The 26,432-nt window shown below is 33.3% G+C and overlaps 2 protein-coding genes across 6 annotated transcripts; both read left to right on the top strand.

Annotated features, from left to right (window-relative positions):
* Positions 1–408: 408 nt before the first annotated feature.
* Positions 409–12,765, top strand: LOC146913594 (cationic amino acid transporter 2, vacuolar-like). Its single transcript, XM_085716794.1, has 14 exons — positions 409–685; positions 1,374–1,575; positions 1,870–1,954; positions 2,039–2,179; positions 3,805–3,923; positions 4,021–4,117; positions 4,674–4,846; positions 4,927–4,993; positions 5,747–5,905; positions 6,124–6,370; positions 6,858–6,957; positions 7,385–7,497; positions 7,654–7,729; positions 12,338–12,765. The coding sequence occupies exons 1-14, from the start codon at positions 535–537 to the stop codon at positions 12,462–12,464; spliced, it is 1,857 nt and encodes a 618-aa protein (XP_085572920.1). The 5' UTR covers positions 409–534; the 3' UTR covers positions 12,465–12,765.
* A 3,345-nt stretch (positions 12,766–16,110) lies between these two features.
* Positions 16,111–25,057, top strand: LOC146913593 (cationic amino acid transporter 2, vacuolar-like). 5 transcript variants are annotated; one of them, XM_085716789.1, is made up of 15 exons: positions 16,111–16,387; positions 16,898–16,962; positions 18,169–18,370; positions 18,698–18,782; positions 18,867–19,007; positions 20,176–20,294; positions 20,392–20,488; positions 20,988–21,160; positions 21,342–21,408; positions 21,640–21,798; positions 22,988–23,234; positions 23,511–23,610; positions 23,723–23,835; positions 23,972–24,047; positions 24,714–25,057. In XM_085716789.1, exons 3-15 carry the CDS (start codon positions 18,258–18,260, stop codon positions 24,856–24,858), a joined length of 1,635 nt encoding a protein of 544 aa, XP_085572915.1. In that variant the 5' UTR covers positions 16,111–16,387; positions 16,898–16,962; positions 18,169–18,257; the 3' UTR covers positions 24,859–25,057. The 5 variants fall into 5 exon arrangements, with proteins under 5 accessions (XP_085572915.1, XP_085572914.1, XP_085572913.1 ...); XM_085716788.1 differs by having other exon boundaries at positions 16,898–17,165; XM_085716787.1 differs by having other exon boundaries at positions 16,898–17,483.
* The last annotated feature ends 1,375 nt before the right edge of the window (positions 25,058–26,432 follow it).

Below are 26,432 nucleotides of genomic sequence, written 5' to 3'. Positions count from 1 at the left end.
TCCATCTATCCTATAATAATTGTCACAATTGTAACAAAAAGATTTAGTTTTCAATGCAACAATGATGTTTTGCCAATTCTACTTTCAATCTCAATTTATTATTCTTCATTTTATATAGTAGAAATAAATCAATATAGTTTTTTTGTTGACAAAGAAAAAATACATCAATATTTAAAATAACTAATTGGATAATTTTATTTTTATTTTTATTTATTTTTTGACAAAATTTGTTAAATTATTTTTCTAACTCTTTCCTTTATATTGTTTTCTTAATCTGTATGAAATAACCGAATTTGACTATTATTATGGACAGGAATAACAAATAAATTTGTTTCTTCAAAAAAAAAAAAAACAAATAAATTTGAAAAGGAATATTTATCCCCCCCTTCGCTCTCTTACTCAAATCTGCATGATTTCTCTGTCTCCCTATTATTCACCTCACTCTGAAGTCTGTAACTATTTCTTGCACCTAAACAGTTTTATATATAGCTTGTTCAATAAGAAAAGAAAAGGAGAGAAAAAGGAGATTTTCTTATGGAGTTTGTTGGTAGTAATTATGGAGAACAAGGTTCTTCATGTTCATGGAGTTTTTTAAGAAGGAAGAAGGTTGATTCTAATGTTGGTAATAACTCTCATGGAGTGCAACTTGCTAAGGAGTTAACTGTTCCTCATCTCATGGCAATTGGTAATTCAAATTTTCTTCTTCTTTCTTTTTCCTATCTCTTGAAATTGTGTTGTTTTGATAATTTTCAATCATGGTTTTCATCTGGGTTAGAGTGTTTACAGGATTTGATCATTTTCAGTTCAAACTTTTGTTTTCACTTTTCATAATTCAGACTGTTTTTGTTTTAAAAAGAGAGAGTTGCTAGGGTTTAGTTAGGTTTAGTTTTTCTTCAACAAAAAAACACTTAAAACTTCATTTTTTTTTTTAAATATTTTTTAAGGAACACTAAAGGTCTTTTGAAGGAACATTAGTTTAAATATTAAAATACATCTAAATGTCTTTGTGGGACTCTTAAAGTCAGGTTTAAATATTTGTTTTGAATTTCGAGAATCAAAATAAAAAATATGACAAGTTTTTTTCACGGATTCACCTTTAAAATCTAAAAGAAAACATTGTATGAACTGATCCACAAAAATTGGCACAATAAGGATTCAAACCTGAGACCTTGAGAGGTGCACACTCCAAGGTCACGTGCTTATTTTCTTGTTTGAAAATTGATTTTCCAGACTCCATGAAAAAAGTGTGAAGAAACTCTTTGACTTGAACTTAATTTGATGTTTTGTTTTATATTTTGTTATAAACTATTTGATAAGATGTTAATTATTTATTTAATTATTAAATTTTATGGCTAATTTGAATTTTGATTCAGGTGTTGGTGCAACAATAGGTGCTGGTTTGTATGTTTTGGTTGGAACTGTAGCTAGGGAACATGCTGGACCAGCTTTACCACTTTCATTCATGGTAGCTGGAATAGCAGCAGCTCTTTCAGCTCTCTGTTATTCTGAGTTGGCCAGTCGTTTTCCTTCTGCCGGAAGCGCTTATCATTATGCTTACATATGTCTTGGTGAAGGGTATTTATTTATTCACCTTCTTTACATTCTTAGGGTTTCTTGCATTAAAAGGTTGAAGTGCTTGTGTATACTGCATAGCTTATTAAGTCTAAGACTATACAACTTTCATGGCCTTTTACATAATGCAAACTTATACACCAGTGTTTATCAGGATAAGGGCTTGTGCTATAAACTGCAAATAAGTTGTTTATCCAAACAGACCCTAAGTCTACATGATTTTCATGGCCTTTTACATAAATAATAGTGATATTTATTGTCACCTGAGAGTTGATAAATTGCGCACTATGTTTGCAGGGTTGCTTGGTTGATTGGCTGGTCCTTAACTCTGGAAACTGTGATTGGTGGAGCTGTTGTTGCTCGTGGCATAACCCCTAATTTGGTATAGTGTTTTTAAATTAAGGACATTATAAAATGTTTTTAAAAATGAATTAAGTAGAGTTAAAAGGTTATTTTTTGTGATTAGGCTGCACTTATTGGAGGTGTGGACAACTTGCCAGGATTTTTATCATATCAACACATTCCTGGGGTTGATATTGTTGTAGACCCACTTGCAGCAATTATGGTATTCATTGTTACTTGGATCCTGTGTACAGGGATCAAAGAGGTAACCTTTTTTAAATGTTTTCTTATTTCTATATGATATATGATTTTCAACTTAGCTTAGCTTTCTAAAATGTATGAGCTAGAGTTTCTTTTTATTTCTGGTTAGTACAATTTATTTCTTATGGTCTTAGTCCGCTGCACCTCTTTTCGATGGTATTGCTAGTCTTGCGTCTTGTGTAAACCCTCACTGTTTTGTCCTTAGTTAAAAGACCTCTCAGTGGGTTGAGGAGAATGAGTGTTTATAAACTACTCTTAACCTTAATTTCCAAACAATGTAGGACTTTTTGGTGTATCTAACAGTATCCCACGGTCAAGGCTAAGGGACTAAAGGGTCAGTCATCAATCGTGCATGGTTGCAGTCGTCCTTTAGCATCACTGTTTTGACCTCAAGTCGGCTGCACCACTTTTCCGAGTTATTGCCCGTTTTAGGTCTTGTGTAAATCCTTACAGTTTTTTGCTTATTTAAAAAGCACCACCGTTTTATGAGGAGAGTGAGTGTTTATAAACTACCCTTAACCTCGATTTTCAAGCAAAGTGAGACTTCATTGTGGGGCTAAAGGTCCTTTCAACCCATGGGTATGACTTAGAGAGTCTCCTTCTAGGAGTCAATATTCCGACCTCAAGTCTGCTGCACCGATTTTTTGATGTATTGTTCGTTGAGTCTTTTGTAAGATACTCACAGTTTTGCCTTTAGTTAAAATGATTTTCAACCTAACCAAGCTTTTCGAATTGAATGAGCTTGAGCTTTTTGCTTATTTTTGGTTGGTGAGTTTTTTCTTGAACCTCAAGTCTGCTGCACCAATTTTTGGAAGTATTGTCTATCTTGAGTATTGTGTAAACCCTCAGAGTGTGTTTGGATGGGGGAATGTTTTGAGGGAATGTAATGTTATGAGGGAATTCAAATACTTTGAGGTGAATTCCATTGTTTGGATGGGGGAATGTAATGTAATGTTGAGGAAATGTAATGTTATGAGGGAATTCAAATACTTTGAGGTGAATTCCATTGTTTGGATGGGGGAATGTAATGTAATGTTGAGGAAATGTAATGTTATGAGGGAATTCAAATACTTTGAGGTAAATTGCCTAGAATTTTAAATTCTTTAAAATTTCCAAATTACCTCATCCAAACACACTCTCAGAGTTTTCCTTAGTTAAAAGAATTCTTGGTTAGTTGATGAGAGAGTGTGTTTATAAATTATCAAGTCCTAGATCCCAAGTAATGCTAGACTTTTTGATGTACATGAACAATAGTGCTCCCTTCGAGGCTTAGGGCCTCAAGGGTTTGCCATCTCTCATGTGTGATTTAGGCCTTCCTTCTACCGTCAATGTTCCGACCTCAAGTCTGCATCAATGTTCTAACCTAAGTCTGGAACATCCCTTTTCTGAAGTATTGGTCGTTTTTTGTCCTTGGTTAAAAGACATCTCAATCAGTTGAGAAGAGCTAGTGTTTATATACTATCCTTAACCTCAATTTTCAAACAATGCAGACTTTTCAGTGTACCAAGTTGTTGTTGTTGTGTAATGCAATGCACCTTTTTTTTTATATGCAATATGACCAATCCATTCAAATATCCAAATATATTTTCTTAGTTCATTTTAATGTGAATTGTTATAACTTGTATGCAGAGTGCAATGATACAAAGTATAGTGACATCAATGAATATATGTGCTTTGATGTTTGTCATAGTAGCTGGTGGTTATTTGGGATTCAAAACTGGATGGATTGGATATGAACTCCCTAAAGGGTAATCTACATATATATTTCTTCAACACATCCCTACTACATCTATTTTTCGTCTCTTCAAGTTATTGAATAATATTTATCTCTTGTTTTAATTATAGGTATTTTCCATTTGGGGCAAATGGAATGGTTGCTAGTTCTGCAACAGCCTTTTTTGCATACATTGGTTTTGAAGCAATTGCCAGCACTGCTGAAGAGGTATAGACCATGATAATAAATCTTGCTTTATGTAGTTTAGCTTCTAGGGCAAATTTCGGTGAATACAATTGATGCAAAAATTTGAAATAATTTCAAATTTCTATCATCACTTTGTGGTCGCTTTGCAATCCTTGATAGTGCAGTTAAATACAAATCATTATTTTAAAACCGGACAGAAGATCGAATGAGTGAGACCTCTGCGTCTTGGTTCAATTGATTCGATTTGAACTACAGTTGCACCAAATGACTAATAAATAAATAACTATTAAAAAAATATTATTTGAAGAAAGAAACAGACAAATTGAATCATCTTATTCAATTTGATTCCACAAGAATGAGAACCAACCAGTAGATTCAATTTGAAGGAAAAAAACCAACCGATTGAATCAACTGGTCAAATTTTGTAAAATACTGATACAAATGATGTGCCCGCAAAGTGATCGTGGACATATTAGAAACCTTGACATCGCAATGGCGATCGTAGTTGTAGACACTTCTTTTGAAACCTTGAGAGTAAGTTCAAACTTTCTAATAGTGTTTTACTTTGATTTAACAGGTGAAAAATCCTCAAAGAGATTTGCCACTAGGAATTGCTGCTTCACTGTCTCTATGCTGTGGATTGTATATGATAGTATCCATTGTTGTTGTTGGTTTAGTACCTTACTATGATATCAATCCTAACACCCCTATATCCTCTGCATTTGCTGACAACGGAATGCAATGGGCTGCGTAAGTTTTATAAACTTGCAACTCTATTATGATTGTTCATAAAGCTTAGGCACATTGATTTTTCTTGATTGTGATTGCAGATATATTATAAATGCTGGAGCTCTTACAGCACTATGCTCATCAATGCTTGGAACAGTGTTGCCCCAGGTAGATTAATCACAACCCTTCTATGTCCTCAGTTCATACATTAACTCTGATACAATGAGGAAAATAATACTTCTGATACATTTTAAAGTTGTAAATAACTTGCATGCACTAATTTATTTAAAAAGCCTACTATTTTTGGAAAAACAAAATTCACAGCACAAACGTGCATTCAGCTGTCACGTGAATTTGTAGCTTCTCAGTTTCACGGTGAATTCTGTCTTGGGACGCGAGAACGGATTGGTTGATGTTAAACCAAACACAACATAAATCTAATGAGTCTGATTAGTAGGCCGGATTCAATCATTACTACGAATATACATTATTTACAGCACTCTCCCTCAAGCTCGTGAATGTTCATATATCATTCTCAGCTTACACCAAGTAAAAAAACAAAACGGTTATATTTTTTTTAGGGGAAAACGGTTATATTTGTCATTAGTGGAAATCATGCCGCACATATTGTTTAAATCAATGGCCACATTCATTCTTGCGTTTCGTCGCTCACATTTTCGTAAAAAAGAGCATTTCCCGAGGAGATTTGAACTATGTGATTTGAGATTATATGGTCAAACTTTTACCACTAAGCTGACACGTCATAGACATGTCTTCTATAAAAAAAATATAAGAATCAGCCTAATTATAACCTAATTATAATTGTCTTCTATTAAAGCTGAAATAACATCCTCCTTTCTCTTTGATGTCTTATATTTTTCAATTAACTTATTGATTTGTTTTGTTTATAATGCTTTTCAGCCAAGACTTTTGATGGCTATGGCAAGGGATGGACTTCTACCACCATTTTTTTCTGACATAAATAAGCACAGCCATGTTCCTGTTAAGAGTACCATAGTCACTGGCCTTGTTCCTGCAACCTTGGCATTTTTCATGGATGTCTCTCAACTTGCTGGCTTGGTAGGTCTAATAATTAATCTATATTTTCAATTATTAGGATCCCTTTGTTTTGTTTGCCAAGATTATGAATTTCAAAATGTTGCCAAGAACAAGAAACAACTCAATCCAACTCTAGGCGAACTGGCCGATTCCGGTTTCAACTGTTTTTTTCGGACAGTATGGTCCGGTTTTAAAAATGTTGATTTATAGTACTAATGTTTATTTTGCTTCTTCTACAGGTTAGTGTAGGCACTCTTATTGCATTCACAATATCAGCAGTAATTGTGTTGATAGTCAGATATATACCACCAGTTGAGGTTCCATGGCCCCATTCTCGACAAGAACCAATTGATTCTGAGTCAATGGAGTGTGGTTGGAGCCATTTGGAAACAAATGAGAATGATACATACCGGAAACCCTTAATTGTTAAAGAAGATGTGTCAATTGATTATCCCCTTATTGCTAAATATCTTGCAATAGAAAAATGTGAGTTAAGATTTTCATTTTTATCTATTCAGCGTTTTTAAGAGTCTCGCATTGAATGTAATATGGTTTGAAAGCGTGTTTATAAGTGGGAACATTCCTCACCTTCAAGCCGGTTTTAGAGGATTAAGCTAGGCCTAACTCAAATTTTAAGATAGTATCAGTGTCTGTCCAATATTTGTTTGAACGCCCGCAATCGAGCCACTTCAATCCTGCTTCAGATGCCTAGTTCTGGACGTGAGGGGGATTGTTAAGAATCCCACATTAGATGGATATGGCTTGAATATGTATTTATATAAGTGGGAGACATCTTAGACTTTACAAGTTGGTTTTGTAAAGTTAATTTAAGCCGACTCATTTTTTAAGAGTGTTGACCAAGATATGCAATCAATGTCAATTATTAGGTTACACCAATTTACTACTATAATTTATAGTTTGAAACATGCATGTTATTTTTCTCATCACTCCTATTTGTTGTTTATTGATGCAGATAATGGTAAGAGGAAAAAAATTGTTGGCTGTGTAATAGCATTCATATGCTTAGGGGTATTTGTTTTTACATTTGCCGTTTCATCTACAAATCTACTCAGGTTAGTTGTTAGTTTATTTCATTTTTATAGTTCCATGAACATTATATTCATAATTTATGAATATAAATGATCAGTTGAGAGTCCTGCATTAGATGACATATGATCTAAAAATGTGTTTATAAGTGGGACTGTGAGAGGTATCACTTGATTTAGACGTCGGTTTTTTTAGGGTTGAGTTAAGCTCAATCCAAATTTTGATATAGTTTCAAAGTCTATCTAAGATTTGTTGAACCACCTGTTATCGAGCTACTCACGTTACTACTTTATCAATTGATTTAAGATGCACTATTTATGAGAGAGGTTAGATTTTAGAGGGTAGCAACTAGCAACTACATCATATTTTTATACTTAATAATGTTGCATGCCATTTTAGTACATTTTTTAAGTTCTAATTTTTTTCCTTCCATTTTATGTATGTTATTATCAGTTCTGTTAGATTTACATTATGTGGAGTTGGTGGCATTATTCTTTTGTCTGGCTATGTCTTCCTAACATGTATAGATCAAGATGATGCAAGACACAACTTTGGACACTCTGGAGGTATGGTTTACATTTTTTATGGTATAATTAATACACACATTGTTTTGAATTTCTACATCATGATATTTGTAGTATTGGAATTGAATTGCTACAAAATAAAAAATCATTAATCCATTGGTATTGAAATAAAAATAACTCTAATTAATTTATTTTCAGGTTTCAAATGTCCACTGGTGCCTCTGCTGCCTATAACTTGCATTCTTATCAATTCCTATTTACTCATCAGTCGTGGGTAAGTAACCTTGTTCAATAACAAAAGAAACCCTAATTTTTTTTTTAAGAAGCTAAACTAGCACACCTAAATTGGCATCGGAGAGAATAGAACATGAGACACAGAGGAGGAGCATACTCAATCCCAAAAGAAACCCTAATTAATCTCTAGAAATATCAAGTGGCATAGACCTAGTATCATTAACTTACTCCTCTAAAGAAATTTCCACTAGTTTAGATTTTAAAAATAATGAGATTAATTTAAACACCTCAATAGTTTAGTGTGCGAATTTTGCCGCAAAATTTTTCAACCAAAAAAAAAAAAAAAAACTGGATATTTCTCACATGTATTAAATAGCCCTAATAGACCAATTTATGAAACTTGGACAATTCTCCCTCATAGTACAATTACTTTGTATGGTTTAGTTTTCTGAAAAAATATCTTAACATATCATTTGTTCCATATATTTTTTTTCTTTAGTATTACTTGATGAAAGTTTTAGATTTTTAGCCATAGATCACTAGATACAAATTATAGCATATCATCAATAACAAAAAAAAGGAACAAGAGACTGTGTACCTTTGAATTAGGTTGATGAAGGATAACTGTAGACAACGCCGACAACGATGAGAGGGGTAACTACCCTCATTCCGTCTAGCTCTAGGTTTTCACCAATATTCAGAATAATTAACCGTCTAATGGGATGACGTTTAAATAGCTAAACGGCTGAGGGCAGGGACCTCTCATTGGGCTTATCTAAATGGTCCAACCCATCACGGTCCATTTAGTTACAAAAGCCCAATCACTCAAATTCATCATATAATTAGTGCTTAACACAATAGACCATAATTTATATTATGACACCGAATTATAATAATTGATTATTGTCAATCCATAATTGATTAATTAAATAATTAATCCAACAATCTCCCACTTGGATGACAATACTCAATTACTGAAAGAATAAAAAATTCACTTGTCATAAAGAATTTAAAATTTAAAATTACATGTATGGTCAAAGCACTAATCATTCAAAAGAGAGGTAAGCTTTAATGCTGCAGAAATTGAATCCGATAGGGAAAACAAATCATACAGATCAAAGACGCACTTTTCTAACAAATGATGAATCTATAGTGACACGTTTGAATTAAAAAAGAATATGTCACTAAAGAATAGCCCAAGCATTTTAAAAAAATGCTGTAACAAACTCCCACTAACCCAAAATAACATAGACTTAATCAAATCATTATGAGTTACAATACTCATATATATATAAGTCTGTGGTTAGTGGTTCTGCCAATGAGTTTTCAATATTACAGAAGTCATATATCCACATAGGTACACAAAAAGTAATTACTTATAGGGATAACCTATTAATAGAGTGTAATTACATATAGTCAAAATCAATAAATGTTCTACGACATTCAATTAATCCAAGTTTTATAAAAAAACGTGACTATGAAAATCCATAAAAGCAAAATAGGAAATTCAATAATCCCCAAATTGGATTAACATAGACACTTAGTTTAAAGAAAAAAATGTGGATTAATGTGGCCACTAGAATGTCAATAACAAAAGAACATGTATGATTATCTCAAATTATAAGTACCACAAGAACACAATATCATACTCGATAGGAGTATTGATATTATACATTGTACTTACTATTTATGACCTCATAAAATGTGGAATGTTGGTAAAACAGAAGCACAATATATATTTGCATGCCAAGAAGTTATCGTGCATATTCCAACAAAATTGACTTAAGCATCCAATTATGATGCTCATTGAGATCGATAGAATTTTAACATATATCTCAATATAATAGAATGAGACTAAAGTCTAAAGTCTCTTAAGCTATGCCATATTTTATAGTGTGCACAAGACTATATGGCGATAACGACAATAATATTGTGTACACATCTCTCTTGATCTCACATATATATATAAACAAGAGTGAGATTTCTCATTTGAGCTCATAATATATAATATTGTGTACACACTCCCACTGATCCCACATATATATAAACAAGAGTAAGTGGGATTCTCATTAGTGATCACTGATACAAAATATTATAATAATGTAATATTCAACAGTGGGATACTCAATTACTAGTGCAAGATTATCAACATAAGTGGTTATATAATTTTAGCCAATAGAGTTTCATGAACTCAACCACATATTTTGCACATGAGCATAGCAGAATTATTAACACAAGTGGTAACTCAAGAATAATATGAAACCCCCATAAATACATATTTTATCAATGGCAGATATTATCAAGAATTGAGTTTCGTAGTTAACCACATATTCTGCATTTAGAATTAAGGAGAACGTAAATTTTCATTTAAGAATTTCATAACACAAGATCTCCTTTTCACAATTAAAATTCCACAGAATTTTATAAACATAGTAACCGTTATATGACAGAGTATGATGATTATATAAAAAATTTATCATCATATGAGTGAGATGAGTCTTTAAAAATAGGATATAAGACTATGTTCACAATTTTAATAACTCACTCAAAACTCAAATGCTACAATTATACTTACACAAATTTGAGAAACAATTAGGTTACAAGCAGCGGAAATACACAAGACTTATATTTTATTATTATTGAGGATATAAGAGAAAATAGTCATAAGCTTCCATAAGTATTAAAGAATAGCAATAGCATAACTAATATCCTCAATATAAGTCTCTACAAAAATTTCATATCTAAAAATATGAAAACAAATAAATATATTTGTTTATGAGATATAGTTAATTGACATGTAGAATTTTTCTCACTTGTTGAAGAATGATATTTTCTCCACTTGGTGGAGAATGATAGTTAAACTATCTTACCCACAAAAGGATGATTATGTTAAGTAATGTCATGCCGATAGGGTATGTCCATCACGTTACACAATACATAGCAATGATTCTCCCACTTGATAGAGAATAGACAATGATAGTTGAATTAAAAAGTTTTGAAAGGTATTTTAAATAAAATATTCAACTATTTCTCTATCACAAAATGATATGTTAAGTAACGTCACACCGATAGGGTATGTCCGTCACTCACATAACAAAGGGATAGTAGCAATCCGATATATATATATATATATATATATATATATATATATATATATATATATATAAAAACACATTTAGGTAGAAATTTAATTCAAAATGTAATAATATTGGATTGCAAAATTTATACAATTTTCTACATGTCTTTTAACAAAGTAACTTACTTATATTAATCTCATTCAAGGATCTTAACGATAATAAGTAAGAACTATATCATCACAATGTACCATTCTTATGTCTTACAAAATTTAAACATTGATAGAGTATTCTAATTATAATTGACATAAGTATAAACATTTTAGGTACATTGAATAATAACAATTATATTAATAACAACACACCGATAGGGTATGACTGTTACCAATATAATGCTAATCTATTTAACAAAATTCGCATAATTGTACCCACGATAGGTGAGATTACAATTATACAAATAAATAATTTTTATGCTTAAGAGAATATGATATAATAATATCATGCATAAACAATTGTACTTAATTTACTCAACTTCGGTCATATTCAAACGATAGAAAAATGTGCTTAACAAAATTTTAAATTAGCACATCATAAATATGACTTTATAATTTTCTTTTATATGAAGTAGTATAATAACAAAAATTGTTATTTGGAATAGAAGTGTGTCAAATAGTTTTCTAATTTATCCAGAAAAGAACTCTTAGAATAAAATTTTTCAATGCTCCCACTATAAATTAGAAAAAAAAAACACAAATACAAAATGGAGCATTATAGTAAGAAAATAGTATATAACAACAGAGTTCTATTTAGAATATTCTGAAAAAGGATTTCACTTCTATATAGGATATCATAATTGCACAACAAAAGAGAAGAAGAACTAAATTTCTTCATATGTGCAATAATAAGCAATAAGTCACAAGAGGATAAAATAATTAAATAACAACTTACCTCGCAGAGTGTGACATTCATCCTTATACTTAGAGCCACTGAATTTTGATGACTTAACGAGAATATCTTATAATATAGTCATCTCAAAAATATTCATCAATAGAGAATAAGCAATTATAAATAAGCATATGTGAGACTCTAATTATAAATCAATATGATTTATATAAGAATTCAGATGTAAGGATGATACATATTTCAAAAATTGCCTCCATTCTTAATAAGTTGTTTTGATAATAGTTAACAGATAAACAACAAAGAGGCTTACAAATTTTAATTCATCATTATAATTAGTGCTTAACACAATAGACCATAATTTATATTATGACACCGAATTATAATAATTGATTATTGTCAATCCATAATTGATTAATTAAATAATTAATCCAACATTACTTTGACAAATGTCTTGGTTGTTCCTAATTAATTGCGCAACTTTAGTTTTCAAAAAATTGCTCATCTTTTTTTTTGTCAAGTAGTCTAACGGTGAATAAGTGAAAAATCGGGGATTCGAACCCCGACCTCTGCAGATAATATGCAGTGTCCCTACAAAATGAGTTATGCTCATGGAGATAAAATTGTGCATATTTATTATCTAATTCTAACATTTGTGTTATATATTTTTGAAGGGGTGCTACTTGGTTGCGGGTATCTGCATGGCTAGCATTAGGAGTTATTATTTATGTATTCTATGGTCGAACCCATAGCTCTCTAAAAGACGCAGTTCATGTGAAGGATGCTCAAGTCGAACCATAATGTGAAGGATGCTTAATTATACAAGTCTATCTCATTAAGGCAAATATCACACCATATGGGTCTTACTTGTGCCCCAAGCCAAAGAAAATATTGCCACTTCAATAGTGGTATATATAACCATTAAACAGGAAATGCAAAATATTATTTATGGTTTATAGGTCATTGTCATAGTTTTTTTTTTCTTACAGAAGAAGAAATTGATCATTTGAATCATTGAAGATTTAAAAACTTACACCATAGTGACTTTTGAATGGAATATTTCGTAGAGTGCATCTTTTATTTTAAAGGGATGAGAAATTCATATAGAAGAATTAATTTAATTGGTGTCAATCAATTATTAAAAAAAAAAAAAGGAAATGCTAACTTATACCCTTAGGGCACATGTTAAGGATACCCAAAATAGAAATCATACATTGAGAATTGTGTCTATTTATTTCTCAAGAAGTTAGAAATTAAATTTTCATAACATGGTAAATATTTGCTATTAATGGAATTTTTTACATGTGCTTTAAGGGCACAAGTTACCATGACCCATAAAAAAATTGTGAATTTTATTTAAGTTTATATTCACAGCTGCAATCAGGAGCAAAGCCATAATTAAATTCAATAAATAGATACATATTTGTCTTCTTCTTTTTCAAGACAATATTCATACTAAGATGTTGTGTTACATTTTCCCGTTGATTTTGAGTTCAGAAAAGCTGTAATAAAATGTGAGTTTATTTTTTACGGTAACTGAGATAATATGTGGGTTCTTCAAACTATATTAAAATAGGGTTAGGCTAGCGTGTGCAAGCTTATCATATCTTGCACCATAAGCAACCTAAAAAATGAATAGGAACCGTTCAATCATGAAGGGGCACAGTACACCGACCACAACTATCATTTTTCATTCTCCCTCTTCTCTTTTCCTCCATTTGTGCCTCTCTCTCAAGCTTTTGACTGTGCCCTGTACCTCTCTGTAGGTGAGGGCGGCCTCAATGTTCTCTATGTGCTCGCCTGGATTTGTTGTCCCATCATAGGAGTCCATTTGTGGTGGTTTCTCCAACCCACGAGGGATGTGAGCATCCCAGATACGTCGAGTGAAGGGACCGTAAGTTGTACGATCGTTATGAGCGACACGATCGACTTCGGAATCAAATGAGGACCAAGAGCGCCTGCATCTTGATGGGGTCCTTCTTGAAGAAGATGGTTGAGGGGATCTCATGTGAGAAGACCTTCGGGTTCGTGATGGAGATCTCACGCTAGCAAAATGCCTGGGTGGAGAGGGAAGTCGTACATAAAAGATAATTGTTGCTTCCTGGGGCGTTATTTCTCTATGTGTGAGAGACTGCGGTTCTGCTTCTCGATTATAGACGTTTGTCGTTGAATCGCGCAGAGCAGGTTGTTTAGCATTGCATCTACTGGAGTGGAGTTGTCAGTCACTTCGTCCGGTTGAGGAGGAGCAAGGATGTGCTGGTCCTGCAGAGGGATCACCTGTTGGGGAATTTGTTGAGAGTTTTCCCTTATGGGGCTCCCTGCAGGAGACGGTGTAGAGGTATGTCTGTTGCGGTAGACGTAGTCGACTTCGCTCTGAATACGTGAACTAGCACCGTTATTAGTCATGGTGTTTTAGAGTTTGGAAAGCTTTGGTTTTTTGTATGTAAAAAATGGGGATGATTTGTATTTCCCACAGACGACGCCATTGATCATACTTGATCATAAGGTGACCACCAGTGCAGTTTTGTACGGTGGTGAAATGTGTCAGTTGATAACTGGAACAACGGGGTGTGTGTACCTGTAGACACTCTGATGCTCAAGTCAACATGAGATCATAATGGGGGTTTAGAGAGAAAGAGAGTAGATTCTAACCTTGGGGATTGTGAAGAGTCCCCTTTAAAAGTTAAGAATTCGTAGGAAGTGTAACCGTCGAAGAGAGATTCGCGGGAGCCATAATGGTGATTGTTACTGTTCGTTTGAACAAGTCTTCTTTGCTCTGAGCACCCCCTTCGCGGGGAGGTGTGTTGCGAGTAATGTTGTCAAATGCGGAGTTTGGTCTTTGTTTGTATCGGGCCTAAGTAATTGGGCCTAAATGCTTTGGCTGGTCCAGAACAGTTTCAAATAATAAATAAATCAAATCTAGGTATATAACATTATTGAAGTACTGTTTTCGAAACATGAAGCTAAATAAAAGAAAGGCTGGCATTTGTGACCCCTAAACTTTTAAAAAGTTGCGATTTTCGTCCCCTAACAAAAAAATAACAATTTTACCCCTTAAATTTACAAAACGTACAAAGCTGCTGAGAAGATGCCACATGTCCAAAAATAGGGGGTCATAATCGCAACTTTTTGTAAAGATAAAGGGTCAAAAGAGCTTATTTCCCTAAAGATAGAGGGTCAAAAGAGCATATTTGTCTTAAGTTATAGAGTCAAAAGAGCATATTTCTTTACAGATGGAAGAAAGTTTTTTTATTTTTTAATTAAAGGGTTATAATCACAACTTTTTAAAAGTTAAGAGGTCAAAAATGGACTTAAGCTTGAAAGAAACAAAGAGTAAGAAAACACACGGGGAGATGCATGAATTATATATAATACGTCATCTAGTTATCATATTCTATCAACATATTTATAATACTATGGGTCTGTTTGGTAAACACCAAAAAAGAGCTTTTAGCTCTTAGCTTCTGGCCTATAAGCTCATTTGCAAAAGCTCTGTTTGGTAACACTTTTTGACAATGAGCTTATAGCTTATTTCACGAGCTTATAAGCTATTTTTCAGAAGCTATTCCAAGTAGCGTTTGAGCTTATAGCTTATAGCTTCTCATATTTTCTTCCACTTTTACCCCTATTGTTTTATCTAAAATCCATTTTTACCCTTTTATTATAATTTAATTTAAACCTATAATTCCCTAATATACATCCCTCGTTTTTTTCCCTAATAAATATACATCCCTCGTTTTTTTTTGACAAATACATCCCTCGTTATTATTTATCTCACTTGCCTTATGTTGCTGACAATATATATACCTCCATTTATCTTTTGCCTTATGTTGCTGACAATATATATCTCCGTTTATCTTCTTCTTTTTTTTTTTTTTACAAAATACCTCCATTTATCTCTCTTGGCTTATGTCGTTGACAAAAAATATATATACCTCCGTTGACAAAAAAGTATATATACCTCGTTATACTTAAATAAATTTTTTAGTGAATAAAATTTAATTTACAATATAAAAGATATATTAAATTTATAAATTTCAATTACTTTTTAAAAAACAAAATTGAATTAAGAATTCCTGAATATTTAAATATCAAGTTATATAAACTTTATATTTTGAATTAATAATACCCTTTTATGTCATTTTACATTTATCAGCTAGTTAAACTCCTAATTTTACCAAACACTTCAACTAACTTATCAGTCATCAGCTAGCTTATTAGCTATCCGCTATTTTTACCAAACAGAGCCTACATGTACATGCGTTGGTGGTGGAGATCTATGATGTAGTATTATATAGGATTGATTGATACAAGAAACTAAAAAAATTACTGGGGGGCACATGCCTGCAGAAGAGCCAACGTGAGTGCATTTTAATAGTACTTTTTGTTTTTTTTTGGAGCAAAAATGCATGATAGTTAAAATAACTAATTCGGAAATATTATTATTGTTCTCATTCTTTCCTTTATAATTTTTTCTTTTGAAAAAATTATAATGTTTTCTTAATCGCTATGAAATAACGAAATGTGACTATTTTGGACAGGAAAAACAAATCAAATTGAAAATATGGAGTTTGTTGGTAGTAATTATGGAGAAGAAGGTTCATCATGTTCATGGAGTTTTTTAACAAGAAGGAAGAAGGTTGATTCTAATGTTGGGAATAACAAGAATTCACATGGAGTGCAACTTGCAAAGGAGTTAACAGTTCCTGATCTCATGGCAATTGGTAATTCAATTTCCTATCTCTTGAAATTTCAATCATGGTGTGGAATGGATCTGATCAATTTCAGTTTCAACTTTCATTTTCACTTTTCACACCCTTGTTTTGTTAATTTTTCTAGTGTTAACTCTTTGGTTTCCAAGGGAAGGGGACTATGGACTCAGGGGTTGGCATGGTTCGGTTCGGGATGAAAACCGAACCGAATCGAATTGTTTGTATTTCGAACTGAACTGTTTTAAATCGAAATGTTATGGTTACTATTGGTATCTTTTAAAAAAATATAAAAAAAAAAAAACAAAAGAAATCAAATTTTAGTTACGAACTGAACCGTTTCAAATTGAATTGAATTGTTTTGAACTGAACTGAAGGCTTTCATTTCAGTTTCAGAATTGTTAGTAATGGTTCAAAAAAAAATTTGTTCAGTTCAGTTTGGTTTTTTTGGTTTTTTTGCCCACCACTAACTATGGTGATCGGAAAGTCAGTAAAAGCTAACGAACAATTGTTCAACATTGTCAGTGTAAAAATATCAATATGGAGCCGTTGTTTGAAGCTGCATGTGGAGGGACCAATAGTGCAGACGAGTATGTTTCTTCTTGTGCTGCGGAAACCGTTTTCTTTGAGCTCTGTTTCAGTGACGGCGTCAACTTCGATTGTGTTTGGATCTGAGGGTGGTGGTGGTGGTGGTGTGGCGCTGTTGTCGAGGATTGTTAGGTGGGAGGTTGAGGCGCGGAGAGTGGGGAAGCGGTGGAGGGGGAAGGAGAGGGTTGTTGATGCTGGAAGTGAGGTTGTGTTCTGATTTTGTTTGTGTTACCTACTGTGTTGTGTTTTTGATGGGAGTTGAGTTGGAGATGTGATTTGACGTTATTAGTACTTGTCACTAGATTGCGGAATCCACGAGGTGTTGCAAATTCGCAATTGCAACTTGCCATGCCAAATTTACAATAATTCATTTTATTTACTCATAACCAATTTGGATTTATGTTTGGAAGGTGGACTGTGGAAGCGGTTTTATTTACTCATAACCAATTTGGATTTATGTTTGGAAGGTGGACTGTGAAAGCGATCTAATTACGTAGACGTATGATGAGGTGATATCTGACGGGTACAAAACTTGCACTTAGTTTTTTTATTGATTTGGAGAAGTCGTGTGATAGGGTGTTTAGAGACATTTTGTGGAAAGTCTTATAGAGTAAAAGAGTTTGATTGCTTATATTCGGCCTATCAATGATATGTATGAGGCGGCTTCAACTAGTGTGAGGACGTATGACGAAGTCACCGACAATTTTCCCAAGGATCAACCTTAAGCCCATAACATTTTATCATAGTTTTAGATGTATTTATGAAACACATGAGGCAGAACGAAGATAGATTGATTATTTGAAATGATGTGGTCCTGCTTGTAGAGTCGAGGGAGAAATTAAATGGGAGATTGACAAACCACGTATTTGAGTTTGTAGCTTATGTCGTATAAGCTCATTTGTCTAAAAAATACTCGTTTGGTAACAATCATTTTCTCACGAGTTTATAGCTTGTTTTTACAAGCTTATAGTATTTTTTTTATAAGCTAATTCAAGTAGCTTATAACTTATATTTTCTATCTCAGTTTTATCTCAGCTATTGGTCCCTCCAGGGGAGGGTTGCTTTCTTATTTGAATTTTGGTTTTCCAGACCCCCCAAGAAAATTGAAGTGACCCTTTGACTAGAAAATTTGAATTCTATGCTTTGTATTATATTATATTTGGTTATAACTATGTTGATAAGATTGTATTTATTTAATATTGGTTCAGGTGTTGGTGCAACAATTGGTGCTGGTGTATATGTTCTAGTTGGAACTGAAGCTAGGGAACATGCTGGACCATCTTTACCACTCTCATTTATGGTAGCTGGAATAGCAGCAGCTCTTTCAGCTCTTTGTTATGCTGAGTTGGCCAGTCGTTTTCCTTCTGCTGGAAGTGCTTATCATTATGCTTACATATGTCTTGGTGAAGGGTATTTATAGATTCACCTTCTTTAGATTCTTATGGTTTCTTGCATCAAAAGTGCTTGTGTATACTACATAGCTTATTATAGCTTAATGTTTTTATTTGTATCTGGTGGAAGTTTAGGTCTGAGTCTATACAATTTTCATGGCATTTTACATAATGCAAACTTATACACAAGTGTTTGTCATGATATGCGCTTGTGCTATAAGCTGCAAATTAACAAGTTGTTTATTTAAACAGATCCTAAGTCTACACGATTTTCATGGTCTTTTACATAAATATACTGATATTTATTGTCAATTGAGAGTTGATAAATTGTGCACTATGTTTGCAGGGTTGCTTGGTTGATTGGCTGGTCCTTAACTCTGGAAGTTGTGATTGGTGGAGCTGTTGTTGCTCGTGGCATAACCCCCAATTTGGTATAGTGCTTTTAAATTAAGGACATTATAAAATGTTTTTAAAAATGAATTATGTATAATTAAAAGGTTAATTTTTGTGATTAGGCTGCACTTATTGGAGGTATGGACAACTTGCCAGGATTTTTATCATATCAACATATTCCTGGGATTGATATTGTTGTAGACCCACTTGCAGCAATTGTGGTATTCATTATTACTTGGATCCTATGTACCGGGATCAAAGAGGTAACTTTTTTCTGTATGATTTTCAACTTAGCTTAGCTTTCTAAACTCTATGAGCTAGAGTTTAATTTTAATTTTCGTTGGTGGAATTTCAATGTTCGTGTTCGTATCCGTGCTTCATAGTTCGTTACACCACTTTTCAAATGTATTGTCAGTCTTGTATCTTGTGTAAACATTCACAACTTTGTCTTTAGTTAAAAGTTCCCAGTAGGTTGAGGAGAGTGGGTGTTTATAAACCACTCTTAACTCTGATTCTCAAACAATACGAGACTTTTTGGTGTACCTAACAATAGCCCCAAGTCAAGGCTAAGGGACTAAAGGTTCGGTAAGCCATCGTGTGTGGCTTAGGTCGTCCTTCTAGCTTCATTGTTCTGACCTCAAGTATGTTGCACCACATTTTTTGAGGTATTGTTTATAAACCACTCTTAACCTTGGTTCTCAAGCAATGTGTGAAACTTCTTTCTGTATCAGACCAGTAGTTCTTCAGCCGAAGCTAAGGAACTAAAGGGCCTTTCAAGCCTCGTGTTTGACTTAGAATCTCCTTCCAGGAGTTAATATTCTAAGCTCGTGTCTGTTGCACCGTTTTTCTAATGTATTGTTTGTTTTGAGTCTTTTCTAAGAGACACGGTTTTGTCCTTCGTTAAACCTATTTTCAACCTAACTTAGCTTTCTAAACTGTACGATTTAGAGTTTCTAAACTTGTTGGAAGCATTGTCTGTCTTGAGTATTGTATAAACCTTCACAGTTCTGTCCTTAGTTAGAAGATGTCTCGGTTAGTTGAGGACAATGGGTGTTTATAAATTACCTATATTCTTGATTTTCAAGCAATGCAAGACTTTAGCCTTGACTCCCAGTCGAGGCTTAAGGGCTAAAGGTCTATAATCTCGTGCAAGATTTAGGCCTTTCCTTCTAGCGTCAATGGACCAACCTCAAGTCTTCGTCAATGTTCTGACCTTATTGTTCGTTGAGTTTTGTGTAAACCCTCACAGTTCTGTCCTTAGTTAAATACGTCTCAATGAGTTGAGAAGAGTGTGTTATAAATTATTCTTATCCTCAATTTCCAAACAATGCAGTACTTTTCGGTGTACTGGATTATTATTGTTGTTGTCGTCGTCACCCTTATTATTAATGTGTAATGTATCTTTTTTATAAATGGATAACTTGTATGCAGAGTGCAGTGATACAAAGTATAGTGACATCAATGAATATATGTGCTTTGATGTTTGTCATAGTAGCTGGTGGTTATTTGGGATTCAAAACTGGATGGATTGGATATGAACTCCCTAAAGGGTAATCTACATGTATATTTCTTCAACACATCCTTACTACATCTATTTTTGGTCTCTTCAAGTTATCGAATAATATTTGTATCTTGTTTTAATTATAGGTATTTTCCATTTGGGGTAAATGGAATGGTTGCTAGTTCTGCAACAGCCTTTTTTGCATACTTAGGTTTTGAAGCAATTGCCAGCACTGCTGAAGAGGTATAGATCATGATGTATCATGCTTCATGCCACTTACCCTTTTAGGTCAAATGCGACTGATGCAAAAATTTGTTATCACCACTCGCATCATGCTTCAATGTTTTCAAAACCAGACTGGGGTTGTTCAATTGGTGAAAACTCCGAGTCATGGTTGAATCGGTTGAAACACTGTTGAATCGGATGACTAATAAGTAAATAAGTATTACAAAAGCTGTTTTGAAAATGAAGAAAAAAAACTAACTAGTTGAACCAAACACGGTTCAACCCAGTTCGACTTGATTCTTAGAAACTGAGAACCAATTGGTTGAACCAACCGACATAATGACTAGTTTCCAGTTCAATCAATCGGACTGATTCTGAAAACACTGATACAGATGATGTGGCCTCAGACACATCAAAACCTTGACAGCGTGGTCGCCAATGCACTTGCATACCTTCTTTTTTTTTTTACCTTGAGAGTGTCCAAACTTTCTAATAGTGTTTTACTTTGATCTAACAGGTGAAAAATCCTCAAAGAGATTTGCCAATTGGAATTGCAGCTTCATTGTCTCTATGTTGTGGATTGTATATGATAGTATCAATTGTTGTTGTTGGTTTAGTACCTTACTATGATATCAATCCTAACACCCCCATATCATCTGCTTTTGCCGTCAATGGAATGCAATGGGCAGCGTAAGTTTCATAAATTTGCAACTCTATTGTGACAGTTCATAAAGCTTAGGCACATTGATTTGAATTTCTTCTTAGTGTATTAAATTGGTCCATTTTGTGTATAAATACTCCTAAAATTCCATTTTCTATAGGGTTATAATTCATCAATTTTCTAAGTCATTTTTCATGATTGTGATTACAGATACATTATAAATGCTGGGGCTCTTACAGCACTATGCTCATCATTGCTTGGAACAATGTTGCCCCAGGTAGATTAATCCGAACCCTTCTAAATTGACTTGCAGTTTAAATTTCATGTTTATGCCATGAGGAAAATAATACTTCTGATACATTTCAAAGTTGTAAATAACTTACATGCACCAATTTGTGTTTAAAGCTTATTCTAAAGTCTATTTTCAGTTAAATAACATCCTCCTTTCTCTTTGATGTCTTATATTTTTCACTTAATTTATTGATATGTTTTGTTTAATGCTTCTCAGCCAAGAATTTTGATGGCTATGGCAAGGGATGGACTATTGCCACCATTTTTTTCTGACATAAATAAGCACAGCCATGTTCCTGTTAAGAGTACCATAGTCACTGGCCTTGTTCCTGCAGCCTTGGCATTTTTGATGGATGTCTCTCAACTTGCTGGCTTGGTAGGTCTAATAATTAATCTATATTTTCAATTATTAGGATCTCTTTATTTTGTTTGCCAAGATTATGAACTTCAAAATGTTCCCAAGAACAAGAAACAACATATGATTTTGAAACAAAACGTTTCAAAATGTTTACCATAACTTATCTGGTAACATTTGTGGTTGGCAAATGTAAAAGGATGTTACTAATCTCTAATCATTGCAATGTTTTATAAACCAGACTGGAGATCGATCCAGTGAGATAACCACAACTAAACCTAATAACAAATAAGTAATTAAAAATGTAAAAAACATATAAAACAAATCAGTTGAGTTAGCTGCAGTTCAACCAGACTATAGTATATAACTGAAATCAAATGCACATGCGAACTAGCCGATTCCCGTTTCAACTGGTTTTTTCGGACAGTATGGTCCGGTTTTAAAAATGTTAATTTATAGTACTAGGGCGCATTTGATCTGCTAAAAAATGAAGGACATAACAAGAAAACTTCAGTTGTACAATGTTTGATTTGTAAAACTGTTTCAGAGACAGGATAAACTGGGAGGCAAGGGACATGACAAATTTGAAGTTTTTGTTACTCACTAAACCGCAACACAATTTTTTGTTCCACGTATAAGTTGTATAAAATACTAAAATAATCTTCTGTCCACAAATAATCATAGAACGCCAAAAATTATTCTATTCAACAACAACAACCAAGCCTTATCCCACTAAGTGGGGTCGGCTACATGGATCAAATGCCGCCATAATGTTCTATCAAAGACCATATTTGGATCCAACTCATTGACCTCTAAATCTTTTCTAATGGTTTCTCTAATGGTTTTCTTAGGTCTTCCTCTACCTCTTTTAACCTGACTCTCCTCCATTTGATCTACTCTTCTTACCACGGCGTCTACTGGTCTTCTCTCTACATGTCCAAACCATCTAAGCCTATTTTCTACCAACTTTTCTACTATAGGTGCTACCCCCACTCTCTCTCTAATGATGTCATTCCTAATCCTATCATGTCTAGTCTTACCACTCATCCAACGCAACATCCTCATCTCCGCTACGCTTACTTTACTCTCGTAAAATAAGCGTAAAATTTTGTCTTGTGTCGTGCTGTTCATTCTTGTGTTGTTCTATCTAGTACTCGCAGTTTAGCAAATCAAACAAACCCCTAATGTTTATTTTGCTTGTCTTCTACAGGTTAGTGTAGGCACTCTTATTGCATTCACAATATCAGCAATAACTGTGTTGATAGTCAGATATATACCACCAATTGAAGTTCCATTGCCCCATTCTCGACAAGAACCAATTGATTCTGAGTCAATGGAGTATGGTTCGAGCCATTTGGAGACAAATAAGAATGATGCAAACCGGAAACCATTAATTGTTAAAGAAGATGTGTCAACTGATTATCCCCTTATTGCTAAATATCTTGCAATAGACAAATGTAAGTTATGATTGTCATTTTGATTTATTCAGTGTTTTTAAGAGTCTCGCATTGAATGTGATATGGTTTGAAAGTGTGGTGGAGACATTCGTCACCTTCATGCCGGTTTTATAGGGTTGAGTTAGGTCAAACTCAAATTTTAAAATAGTATCAATGTCACTTAAGTTATACCAATTTACTACTATAATATATAGTTTCTTCTTGGCCTTTCCTTTTACGATTTGAAACATGCATGTTATTTTTCTCATCACTCCTATTTGTTGTTTATTGATGCAGATAATGGTAAGAGGAAAAAAATTGTTGGCTGTGTAATAGCATCCATATGTTTAGGTGTATTTGTCCTTACATTTGCAGCTTCTTCTACATATCTTCTCAGGTTAGTTTAGAGGCTAGCATCTACATTATACACTTTATTATAATGTTGCATGCTATTTAAATATTTCTAAAAAAAATCACTAAAATCACATTTTATGTTTTGTTATTATCAGTTATGTTAGATTTACATTATGTGGAGTTGGTGGCATTGTTCTTTTGTCTGGCTTTGTCTTCCTAACATGTATAGATCAAGATGATGCAAGACACAACTTTGGAAACACTGGAGGTATGGTTTAAATTTTTTTATGGTATAATATACACATTGCTATCATGATATTTGTAAGATTGGAATTGCCACAAAATAAAAAATCATTATTCCATGGATATTGAAATAAAAATAACTCTGATTAATTTGTTTTCAGGTTTCAAATGTCCACTTGTGCCTCTGCTGCCTATAACTTGCATTCTTATCAATTCCTATTTACTTATCAGTCGTGGGTAAGTATTCTCGTTCAATAACAAAAGAAACCCATTATTTTAATTAATCTCAAATATCAACCGGCATAGGCCTAGTATATATCATTAACTTACTCCTCTAAGGAAATTTTCACTAGTTTAGATTTTAAAAATAATGACATTGATTTAAACACCTAAATAGTTTAGTGTGTGAATTTCGCCGCTAAATTTTTCAAAAAAAAATAAATTAAACAAACCCTAGACATTTCTCACATTTTTTTGAAGAGGACATTTCTCACATTACATGTCAGTTTTATCAAATAGATCAACTTATGAAACTTAAACAATTCTCTCTCGTATTACAATTACTTAGTAGGGTTTAGTTTTTCTGGAAAAATATGTTAACATATAATTTGTTCCATATATTTTTTTTTGAAGGATTGTTCCATATATTTTGTTTGCTTTAGTATTACTTTGATAAATATATTTGTTTGTTTTGCGCAACTTTATGTTTACAAAAAAATTTCGCATCTTTTCTTTTGTCAAGTAGTATAAGACTAGATATTTATTGTTAAGGTGGAAAATTCGGGGTTCAAACATCGACCTCTACATATATTATGCGGTGTCCCTATCAATTATACTCACGGGGATAAAATTGTGCATCTTTATTATCTAATTCTAACATTTATGCGTTGTATATTTTTGAAGGGCTGCCACTTGGTTGCGAGTATCTGTATGGCTAGCATTAGGAGTTATTATTTATGTATTCTATGGTCGAACCCATAGCTCTCTAAAAGATGCAGTTCATGTGAAGGATGCTCAAGTTGATAATACCACAAGCCTTCTTGCTTAATTATACAAACCTATCTTATTAGGGAAAATATCACACCATGTGGGACTTATTTGTATCCCAAGAGCCAAAGAAAATATTGCCACTTCAATATTTATGGTTTATATTCTCATAGCTTTTTTGGTTTCTTATAGAAGAAGAAATTGATCATGCGAATCATTGAAGATTTAAAACTTACACCATATTGATTTTTTGAATGAAATATTTTGTAGAGTGCATCTTTTATTTATGAAATGAGAGAAATGATTGGAATATGAAATGAGAGAAAGGTAGAAGAAATAAAAAAAACTTATTAAATGAGAGAATTAGTGATATGAAATGAGAGAAATGATTGTAATTCTTATTAAATGTGAATGATGAGTGTAATTAGTATTTATATACAAGACTATAACTTGTACTGCAAGTAATACAACTAAGCTTTCTCCTTTGTCTTAGTTTCCACATGGTGTAATATCCCCTCACAAGTTGGAGGTTGGTAGATGTCTATCATCTCCAACTTGGATATCAAATTGTTGAATGATTGTGGAAGTAAAGCTCTAGCGAAGAAATCTCAACTTAATCTTTAGATGAAACTGATAACAACTTGAGGAATTTTGCTTCAAGATTTTCCCTCACAATGTGTCGATCTATCTCCAAATGTTTGGTTCTCTCATGGAAAACAAGATTAGAATCCATGTTGATGGCACTCTGGTTATCACATTTCAATATAACATTTGAACTGTTAAAAATTCAATAAATAAAATCAACATTTTACTATAACATTTGAATCGTTAAAAATATAATAATTCAATTAAACATTTCAATCATTAAAAACAAACAATTAGACTTACTTCAACGTCCCTCCAAAGCTAGCAGGCGACATATGTAGCAAACAACAATAGAAGCGACAAGTCAGTAGGGCCCCTGGGAAAAGAATTTGGTGCTCAGCATCAAGTCAGTACGACTTTCTCATAACCATTTTATCCATTTCATTGTAATATGGCTTTCTGTTACCTCTATAACCTGCTCAGCATCTTTCACGCCTACACCATGGAGAAAATCGTCGACACCCTTTTGGAACGGGTGGCTTCTCATATTGGTGGTTGCAAGGTCTATGGGTTTTCAGGGAAATGGTTGGAAATGGTTGGAAATGGTTGGACAAGAGATTGCTGATGAACGTTGATATCATCGAGATTTTCTTGATAGGCTCTGTAAAATGCCAAATTGGTTCGAGGGGATGCAGGAAATGATGAAGCTGCAGATGAAGCCGGAGGAGGTGGAGGAAATGAAGAAGGGCTGAATTGGTTTAAGAAGCCGGAGGAGTTTGAGAAACTGGTGGCGGATGGTGAAAGGGAACATGCAAGATATGACGAAGCTAGGGAGCGTATCACGGGAAAATACTATCAGTTTTATCTTGAGGTTTGATACGGGTGATTGTGATTCTGCTACCTTGTTAATGGAGATTCATCAAGATTCTCATTTAGTTTTTGGAAGATTGATTTTTTACATAAATACCTAGGAGATTTAAGAATTAACTTGGGTATTCTTTGATGGAATGTGAGAAATATGCATGTGTGGGTTGAATTTAGCTTCATTTA

This window comes from Medicago sativa, chromosome 6 (genome assembly GCF_051527215.1).
Source record: "Medicago sativa cultivar Bolivia chromosome 6, Bolivia_mono, whole genome shotgun sequence".
Taxonomy (NCBI): domain Eukaryota; kingdom Viridiplantae; phylum Streptophyta; class Magnoliopsida; order Fabales; family Fabaceae; genus Medicago; species Medicago sativa.
Note: the sequence above shows the minus strand (reverse complement) of the source record. Positions and strands in the feature narration are given on the sequence as shown.

Excerpts from the sequence above, each read along its gene's own strand:
- LOC146913594 (XM_085716794.1), top strand. The coding sequence starts at position 535 with ATGGAGTTTGTTGGTAGTAATTATGGAGAACAAGGTTCTTCATGTTCA. Across the intron at positions 4,847-4,926 it reads AACGGAATGCAATGGGCTGC|ATATATTATAAATGCTGGAG; the intron begins GTAAGTTTTATA and ends TTGTGATTGCAG. Across the intron at positions 6,371-6,857 it reads ATATCTTGCAATAGAAAAAT|ATAATGGTAAGAGGAAAAAA; the intron begins GTGAGTTAAGAT and ends TTATTGATGCAG.
- LOC146913593 (XM_085716786.1), top strand. The coding sequence starts at position 16,228 with ATGGAGTTTGTTGGTAGTAATTATGGAGAAGAAGGTTCATCATGTTCA. Across the intron at positions 20,489-20,987 it reads TTGCCAGCACTGCTGAAGAG|GTGAAAAATCCTCAAAGAGA; the intron begins GTATAGATCATG and ends TTGATCTAACAG. Across the intron at positions 23,235-23,510 it reads ATATCTTGCAATAGACAAAT|ATAATGGTAAGAGGAAAAAA; the intron begins GTAAGTTATGAT and ends TTATTGATGCAG.